Consider the following 9,870-nt stretch of genomic DNA (forward strand, 5'->3'; position numbering starts at 1 on the left):
AGAGAAGGAGAACAGACAGACCGATGCCTCCATGGAACTCTCTGTCTCTGAAGCAACAACAGTCCTATTAAGAGTAGAGAAGGAGAACAAACAGACCGATGCCTCCATGGAACTCTCTGTCTCTGAAACAACAACAGTCCTATTAAGAGTAGAGAAGGAGAACAGACAGACCGATGCCTCCATGGAACTCTCGGTCTCTGAAGCAACAACAGTCCTATTAAGAGTAGAGAAGGAGAACAGACAGACCGATGCCTCCATGGAACTCTCTGTCTCTGAAGCAACAACAGTCCTATTAAGAGTAGAGAAGGAGAACAGACAGACCGATGCCTCCATGGAACTCTCTGTCTCTGAAACAACAACAGTTCTATTAAGAGTAGAGAAGGAGAACAGACACGAGTCCCTCTGTGTTGAATCCTGATGACACAGCCCAGGGACTGGCACCTGCTGCTCTGCGCATGGCTGTTAGCCCAGGGACAGACACGTGCTGCTCTGCGCATGGCTGTTAGCCCAGGGACTGGCCCGTGCTGCTCTGCGCATGGCTGTTAGCCCAGGGACTGGCCCGTGCTGCTCTGCGCATGGCTGTTAGCCCAGGGACTGGCCCGTGCTGCTCTGCGCATGGCTGTTAGCCCAGGGACTGGCCCGTGCTGCTCTGCGCATGGCTGTTAGCCCAGGGACTGGCCCGTGCTGCTCTGCGCATGGCTGTTAGCCCAGGGACTGGCCCGTGCTGCTCTGCGCATGGCTGTTAGCCCAGGGACTGGCCCGTGCTGCTCTGCGCATGGCTGTTAGCCCAGGGACTGGCCCGTGCTGCTCTGCGCATGGCTGTTAGCCCAGGGACTGGCCCGTGCTGCTCTGCGCATGGCTGTTAGCCCAGGGACTGGCCCGTGCTGCTCTGCGCATGGCTGTTAGCCCAGGGACTGGCCCGTGCTGCTCTGCGCATGGCTGTTAGCCCAGGGACTGGCCCGTGCTGCTCTGCGCATGGCTGTTAGCCCAGGGACTGGCCCGTGCTGCTCTGCGCATGGCTGTTAGCCCAGGGACTGGCCCGTGCTGCTCTGCGCATGGCTGTTAGCCCAGGGACTGGCCCGTGCTGCTCTGCGCATGGCTGTTAGCCCAGGGACTGGCCCGTGCTGCTCTGCGCATGGCTGTTAGCCCAGGGACTGGCCCGTGCTGCTCTGCGCATGGCTGTTAGCCCAGGGACTGGCCCGTGCTGCTCTGCGCATGGCTGTTAGCCCAGGGACTGGCCCGTGCTGCTCTGCGCATGGCTGTTAGCCCAGGGACTGGCCCGTGCTGCCCTGCGCATGGCTGTTAGCCCAGGGACTGGCCCGTGCTGCCCTGCGCATGGCTGTTAGCCCAGGGACTGGCCCGTGCTGCCCTGCGCATGGCTGTTAGCCCAGGGACTGGCCCGTGCTGCCCTGAGCATGGCTGTTAGCCCAGGGACTGGCCCGTGCTGCCCTGAGCATGGCTGTTAGCCCAGGGACTGGCACGTGCTGCCCTGTGCATGGCTGTTAGCCCAGGGACTGGCACGTGCTGCCCTGTGCATGGCTGTTAGCCCAGGGACTGGCACGTGCTGCCCTGTGCATGGCTGTTAGCCCAGGGACTGGCACGTGCTGCCCTGTGCATGGCTGTTAGCCCAGGGACTGGCACGTGCTGCCCTGTGCATGGCTGTTAGCCCAGGGACTGGCACGTGCTGCCCTGTGCATGGCTGTTAGCCCAGGGACTGGCACATGCTGCCCTGTGCATGGCTGTTAGCCCAGGGACTGGCCCGTGCTGCTCAATAGAGAATCTCACACACACGTTTCTTTAACAGACACGTTTCCACGTCAGTCCTTCAACAGACACGTTTCCACGTCAGCCCTTTAACAGACTCTTTATCCAGAGCGACTTATTTAGGGCATTCATCTTAAGATAGCTAGGTGGGACAACCACATATCACAGTAAGTACATTTTCCCTCAAAGTATCATATTAGCAAAGTCAGAGCCAGTAACAAGGGGTGGTGGTGGTGGGGGGGAGACGAGTCGTGCAGTACTTGCCTTGACAGCTGCGGAGACAGCTGCAGTAGCAGCTATACTTAGGCCCTGCTTGCCGAAGGTCACCATGGTCTCGTAGCTACGCTCCTTGGCCTGGACAATGTACTCATCTATCTCCTGGTGACAACAACCGTTACAGAGACAAACAGAGAGTCAGTTCACAGAATAACAACTATAGTATGCAACAACATGTCAAAAACCCATGACAACACAAAAGCTAAATATCTTGTCATCAACTGACAGCAGATCATTTTACGTGTCAGCCAGCTTTCTTAGTAGAAGGAATAAAAACAGACATAGGATTGAAACGTAGTCTTCTGTTGCTTGACTAGGCTTCATATTCAATACACAGTTTAAAGTGCTCAGTCAGTCTTACCCTCTCTCTTGAGGACAGTAGAGGATGGAGACACTTCCGGTAGATGAGACTAGCTCCTCTGGTGTAGGGAGACAGCAACCAGATAACAAATGCTATCTTAATCTCATAGTACAAGGGGAACCTAGAGAGAGACACCACATTACAGTATTAACCTAGAGAGACCAGATATCTCATAGTACAGGGGGAACCCAGAGAGAGACACCACATTACAGTATTAACCTAGAGAGAGACCAGATATCTCATAGTACAGGGGGAACCTAGAGAGAGACCAGATATCTCATAGTACAGGGGGAACCTAGAGAGAGACCAGATATCTCATAGTACAGGGGGAACCTAGAGAGACCAGATATCTCATAGTACAGGGGGAACCTAGAGAGACCAGATATCTCATAGTAGAGGGGGAACCTAGAGAGACCAGATATCTCATAGTACAGGGGGAACCTAGAGAGACACCACATTACAGTATTAACCTAGAGAGAGACACCACATTACAGTATTAACCTAGAGAGACCAGATATCTCATAGTACAGGGGGAACCTAGAGAGAGACCAGATATCTCATAGTACAGGGGGAACCTAGAGAGACCAGATATCTCATAGTAGAGGGGGAACCTAGAGAGACCAGATATCTCATAGTACAGGGGGAACCTAGAGAGAGACACCACATTACAGTATTAACCTAGAGAGAGACACCACATTACAGTATTAACCTAGAGAGAGACACCACATTACAGTATTAACCTAGAGAGAGACCAGATATCTCATAGTACAGGGGGAACCTAGAGAGAGACCAGATATCTCATAGTAGAGGGAGAACCTAGAGAGAGACCAGATATCTCATAGTAGAGGGGGAACCTAGAGAGACCAGATATCTCATAGTACAGGGGGCACCTAGAGAGAGACACCACATTACAGTATTAACCTAGAGAGAGACACCACATTACAGTATTAACCTAGAGAGAGACCAGATATCTCATAGTACAGGGGGAACCTAGAGAGAGACACCACATTACAGTATTAACCTAGAGAGACCAGATATCTCATAGTACAGGGGGAACCTAGAGAGAGACACAACATTACAGTATTAACCTAGAGAGAGACACCACATTACAGTATTAACCTAGAGAGACCAGATATCTCATAGTACAGAGGGAACCTAGAGAGACCAGATATCTCATAGTACAGGGGGAACCTAGAGAGAGAGACCAGATATCTCGTAGTACAGGGGGAACCTAGAGAGAGACCAGATATCTCATAGTACAGGGGGAACCTAGAGAGAAACCAGATATCTCACAGTACGGCATAGTGTGTTGTCTTTGATAGTGTGTTGATCAAAGACAACACGGAAAACTAAATGGGATTGGCTTGTTTGGCACATTAACGGGGAATCAGCCAAATGAAGAATTAGCATAAAGTAGATGCCTCTGTCTGTATTCAGGCTACAGCGAGGTCTGTATTCAGGCTACAGTGAGGTCTGTATTCAGGCTACAGTGAGGTCTGTATTCAGTCTACCCAGGCTACAGTGAGGTCCGTATTCAGGCTACAGCGAGGTCTGTATTCAGGCTACAGTGAGGTCTGTATTCAGGCTACAGTGAGGTCTGTATTCAGTCTACCCAGGCTACAGTGAGGTCCGTATTCAGGCTACAGCGAGGTCTGTATTCAGGCTACAGTGAGGTCTGTATTCAGGCTACAGTGAGGTCTGTATTCAGTCTACCCAGGCTACAGTGAGGTCTGTATTCAGGCTACAGTGAGGTCTGTATTCAGTCTACCCAGGCTACAGTGAGGTCTGTATTCAGGCTACAGCGAGGTCTGTATTCAGGCTACAGTGAGGTCTGTATTCAGGCTACAGTGAGGTCTGTATTCAGGCTACAGTGAGGTCTGTATTCAGTCTACCCAGGCTACAGTGAGATCTGTATTCAGGCTACAGTGAGGTCTGTATTCAGGCTACAGTGAGGTCTGTATTCAGTCTACCCAGGCTACAGTGAGGTCTGTATTCAGGCTACAGTGAGGTCTGTATTCAGTCTACCCAGGCTACAGTGAGGTCTGTATTCAGTCTCCCCAGGCTACAGTGAGGTCTGTATTCAGTCTCCCAGGCTACAGTGAAGTCTGTATTCAGTCCCCCCTTGGCTACAGTGAGGTCTGTATTCAGGCTACAGTGAGGTCTGTATTCAGTCCCCCCTTGGCTACAGTGAGGTCTGTATTCAGGCTACAGTGAGGTCTGTATTCAGGCTACAGTGAGGTCTGTATTCAGTCTCCCCAGGCTACAGTGAGGTCTGTATTCAGTCTCTCCAGGCTACAGTGAGGTCTGTATTCAGTCTCACCAGGCTACAGTGAGGTCTGTATTCAGTCTCACCAGGCTACAGTGAGGTCTGTAGTCAGTCTCTCCAGGCTACAGTGGGGTCTGTAGTCAGTCTTACCAGGCTACAGTGGGGTCTGTATTCAGGTTACAGTGAGGTCTGTATTCAGGCTACAGTGAGGTCTGTATTCAGGCTACAGTGAGGTCTGTATTCAGGCTACATTGAGGTCTGTATTCAGTCTACCCAGGCTACAGTGAGGTCTGTATTCAGTCTCCCCAGGCTACAGTGAGGTCTGTATTCAGCCTACAGCGAGGTCTGTATTCAGTCTCCCCAGGCTACAGTGAGGTCTGTATTCAGTCTCCCCAGGCTACAGTGAGGTCTGTATTCAGTCTCCCCAGGCTACAGTGAGGTCTGTATTCAGTCTCCCCAGGCTACAGTGAGGTCTGTATTCAGTCTCCCCAGGCTACAGTGAGGTCTGTATTCAGTCCCCCCTTGGCTACAGTGAGGTCTGTATTCAGGCTACAGTGAGGTCTGTATTCAGGCTACAGTGAGGTCTCTATTCAGGCTACAGTGAGGTCTGTATTCAGGCTACAGTGAGGTCTGTATTCAGGCTACAGTGAGGTCTGTATTCAGGCTACAGTGAGGTTTGTATTCAGGCTACAGTGAGGTCTGTATTCAGGCTACAGTGAGGTCTGTATTCAGTCTCCCCAGGCTACAGTGAGGTCTGTATTCAGTCTCTCCAGGCTACAGTGAGGTCTGTATTCAGTCTCTCCAGGCTACAGTGAGGTCTGTATTCAGTCTCTCCAGGCTACAGTGAGGTCTGTATTCAGTCTCACCAGGCTACAGTGGGGTCTGTAGTCAGTCTCTCCAGGCTACAGTGAGGTCTGTATTCAGGCTACAGTGAGGTCTGTAGTCAGGCTACAGTGAGGTCTGTAGTCAGGCTACAGTGAGTTCTGTAGTCAGGCTACAGTGAGGTCTGTAGTCAGGCTACAGTGAGGTCTGTATTCAGTCTCCCCAGGCTACAGTAAGGTCTGTAGTCAGTCTCCCCAGGCTACAGTGAGGTCTGTATTCAGTCTCCCCAGGCTACAGTGAGGTCTGTATTCAGTCTCACCAGGCTACAGTGAGGTCTGTAGTCAGTCTCACCAGGCTACAGTGAGGTCTGTAGTCAGTCTCTCCAGGCTACAGTGAGGTCTGTATTCAGTCTCTCCAGGCTACAGTGAGGTCTGTAGTCAGTCTTACCAGGCTACAGTGAGGTCTGTAGTCAGTCTTACCAGGCTACAGTGAGGTCTGTGATGGTCTCCACTACGGTGTAGAGAGCAAACACAATCCAGTACATCATCCAACGGACCTGTTGGAACAGAGAAAGAGAGATAATCAACACTTCCTATTACAGTATGCTAGACATACATCTTTGTTCTTCCAACAGGTGTATTTCTTAAATTAAAAATCACTTGGAGCTGATTGGCTGGTGTTTTACAGTGCTATGTCCAAAAAGAAGCACCAGGGAACTCTGCAATAAGGTGGGAGCAGCACAGTACAGGACTACAGACCAACAGGCCTACAGGACTATAGGCGAACAGGCTCCAGGCTAACAGGCTAACAGGCTAACAGGCTAACAGGCTAACAGGCTCCAGGCTAACAGACACACAGGCCGGCCTACAGACCAACAGGCCGGCCTACAGGACAACAGGCCGGCCTACAGGACAACAGGCCGGCCTACAGGACAACAGGCCGGCCTACAGGACAACAGGCCGGCCTACAGGACAACAGGCCGGCCTACAGGACAACAGGCCGGCCTACAGGACAACAGGCCGGCCTACAGGACAACAGGCCGGCCTACAGGACAACAGGCCGGCCTACAGGACAACAGGCCGGCCTACAGGACAACAGGCCTGCCTACAGGACAACAGGCCGGCCTACAGGACAACAGGCCTACAGGACAACAGGCCTACAGGACAACAGGCCTACAGGACAACAGGCCTACAGGACAACAGGCCTACAGGACAACAGGCCTACAGGACAACAGGCCTACAGGACAACAGGCCTACAGGACAACAGGCCTACAGGACAACAGGCCTACAGGACAACAGGCCTACAGGCTAACAGGCTAACAGGCTAACAGGCTACCATCCAAAGCAAGCATTCCTCCTTTTTAGACAGACTCAGAGAGGAGATACCTAGCCAACAAGCCATGGGCTTGTCAACTTGTTCTAGCTAGATTATTCCTCATGTCTAACTAAAGCCTTGTTGAAACAGCAGGCCTTAAGGCTAAAACCAGTTAGGTAGACAGTATCTCTCGCTCTCAAATACAGCTGTTGAAAATGTTATTTTTATTATAAGCATCATTGTTGCTTGTGCTGCATTGACCATGCAGACTGAACGCGTGCGTCTCCTGGTCAAGAGACAACAGATGCACTCCTTGAGTGACAGGGGGCGGGGCTAGGAGCAGGGGGCGGGGCTAGGAGAGAGAGGACTCAAGTAGTGTAGTAAACTATAAAGATGGACGTTACACAAGGTGTATCACATTTAACAAACCAAACATTCAAATACCGGTATAGAAGGTAACGTAACAACTCAGTGGTCTGTGCATCAATACCTGTCTATAGTCATATACCGCCCAGCCCTATCTGCATGGAATGAAGGAAAACATGTTTAACAAGAGAAGGAGGAGAGGAGAGACTGAGGAGAGGAGAGACGGGGGAGAGGAGAGGAGGGAGAGACGGAGGAGAGGAGAAAGGGCTGAGGAGAGGAGGGAGAGACGGGGGAGAGGAGAAAGGACTGAGGAGAGGAGGGAGAGACGGAGGGAGAGACGGAGGGAGAGACGGAGGGAGAGACGGAGGGAGAGACGGAGGGAGAGACGGAGGGAGAGACGGAGGGAGAGACGGAGGGAGAGACGGAGGGAGAGGAGGGAGAGACGGAGGGAGAGGAGGGAGAGACGGGGGAGAGGAGGGAGAGACGGGGGAGAGGAGGGAGAGACGGGGGAGAGACGGGGGAGAGGAGAAAGGGCTGAGGAGAGAAGATGAGGGAGAGACGGGGGAGAGGAGAAAGGGCTGAGGAGAGAAGATGAGGGAGAGGAGAAAGGGCTGAGGAGAGGAGAAAGGGCTGAGAGACGGAGGGAGAGCTGAGAGACGGAGGGAGAGACTGAGGAAGAGACTGAGGAAGAGACTGAGGAAGAGACTGAGGAAGAGACTGAGGAAGAGACTGAGGAAGAGACGGAGGAGAGGAGGGAGAGACGGAGGAGAGGAGGGAGAGACTGAGGAGAGGAGGGAGAGACTGAGGAGAGGAGGGAGAGACTGAGGAGAGGAGGGAGAGACTGAGGAGAGGAGGGAGAGACTGAGGAGAGGAGGGAGAGACTGAGGAGAGGAGGGAGAGACTGAGGAGAGGAGGGAGAGACTGAGGAGAGGAGGGAGAGACTGAGGAGAGGAGGGAGAGACTGAGGAGAGGAGGGAGAGACTGAGGAGAGGAGGAGAGACTGAGGAGAGGAGGGAGAGACTGAGGAGAGGAGGGAGAGACGGAGGAGAGGAGGGAGAGACGGAGGAGAGGAGAGAGAGGAGAGAGAGACGGAGGAGAGGAGAGAGAGACGGAGGAGAGGAGAGAGAGACGGAGGAGAGGAGAGAGAGACGGAGGAGAGGAGAGAGAGACGGAGGAGAGGAGAGAGAGACGGAGGAGAGGAGAGAGAGACAGAGGAGAGGAGGGAGAGACAGAGGAGAGGAGGGAGAGACAGAGGAGAGGAGGGAGAGACAGAGGAGAGGAGGGAGAGACGGAGGAGAGGAGGGAGAGACGGAGGAGAGGAGGGAGAGACGGAGGAGAGGAGGGAGAGACGGAGGAGAGGAGGGAGAGACGGAGGAGAGGAGGGAGAGACGGAGGAGAGGAGGGAGAGACGGAGGAGAGGAGGGAGAGACGGAGGGAGGAGGGAGAGACGGAGGAGAGGAGGGAGAGACGGAGGAGAGGAGGGAGAGACGGAGGAGAGGAGGGAGAGACGGAGGAGAGGAGGGAGAGACGGAGGAGAGGAGGGAGAGACGGAGGAGAGGAGGGAGAGACGGAGGAGAGGAGGGAGAGACGGAGGAGAGGAGGGAGAGACGGAGGAGAGGAGGGAGAGACAGAGGAGAGGAGGGAGAGACAGAGGAGAGGAGGGAGAGACGGAGGAGAGGAGGGAGAGACGGAGGAGAGGAGGGAGAGACGGAGGAGAGGAGGGAGAGACGGAGGAGAGGAGGGAGAGGAGAAAGGGCTGAGGAGAGGAGGGAGACCGAGGAGAGGAGGGGGAGACAGAGGAGAGGAGGGGGAGACAGAGGAGAGGAGGGGAGACAGAGGAGAGGAGGGGGAGACAGAGGAGAGGAGGGAGAGACAGAGGAGAGGAGGGGGAGACCGAGGAGAGGAGAAAGGGCTGAGGAGAGGAGACCGATAATATCCTCATAAAGAACCTCCCCTAAACCTGTTGGCCACACACTCAATATAGCATTCCTGTAAAGCCCCTGCTTGGAGCCCATCCTTCAGTGCCCTGCTGCACGTCTCCACAGATCAGCATGTCAATGTGTTTGTTCCAGTCATAGGCAGTTAACTCCCATTCACATGCCTGGACCTGTCCTCAATACCTTCAGACCAGACATGGGCTGCTTTTCAAACTCATAAAAGACACCCCCACACACACACACACACACACACACGTATGATGAAATCAATGATGTTGAAATAAGGGTTTTTGTACTTACATATTCCTTGACATTTTTGGTTTTCACTGCTTTGTAGGAATAGTATGCAGGATACAGGGTCCCGAAGACGAGCCTGTGTAGAGACCAGAGAAATATGAAACTATCAGCGTCAAATCATTTACCACCAAGAGAGAACATATAGAAGGACACATTCAGTTAAACTAAAGCAACAACAAGCCAGACACACCGAAAGCATCATAATCACAGGCTGCTAAGAGCTGTGGTCCTGTGTAGCTCAGTTGGTAGAGCATGGCGTTTGTAACGCCAGGGTAGTGGGTTCGATCCCCGGGACCACCCATACGTAGAATGTATGCACACGACTGTAAGTCGCTTTGGATAAAAGCGTCTGCTAAATGGCATATATTATTATTATTATTATATTATAGCTGCTGTACTGAACCAGACTCCGGAGTTTCCTGTAGTCCTCTATGTAGCCTGGTGTTAGGATGTACTACCACTCCCTA

The 9,870-nt window shown here is 52.8% G+C and overlaps 1 protein-coding gene across 1 annotated transcript in view; it reads right to left on the reverse strand.

Annotated features, from left to right (window-relative positions):
• LOC124021807 (receptor expression-enhancing protein 3-like) overlaps positions 1-9,479 on the reverse strand; it is a gene marked incomplete at its 5' end in the record, with an annotated part of 28,896 nt that extends 19,417 nt beyond the window's left edge. Inside the window, 4 exons of the mRNA XM_046336930.1 lie at positions 2,029-2,142; positions 2,402-2,522; positions 5,969-6,045; positions 9,407-9,479. Of these exons, the coding sequence (XP_046192886.1) occupies positions 2,029-2,142; positions 2,402-2,522; positions 5,969-6,045; positions 9,407-9,479 (385 nt within the window). The remainder of the gene's footprint in view (positions 1-2,028; positions 2,143-2,401; positions 2,523-5,968; positions 6,046-9,406) is intronic.
• Between the last annotated feature and the right edge of the window lie 391 nt (positions 9,480-9,870).

Source organism: Oncorhynchus gorbuscha, unplaced genomic scaffold, assembly GCF_021184085.1.
Source record: "Oncorhynchus gorbuscha isolate QuinsamMale2020 ecotype Even-year unplaced genomic scaffold, OgorEven_v1.0 Un_scaffold_1221, whole genome shotgun sequence".
Taxonomy (NCBI): Eukaryota; Metazoa; Chordata; class Actinopteri; order Salmoniformes; family Salmonidae; genus Oncorhynchus; species Oncorhynchus gorbuscha.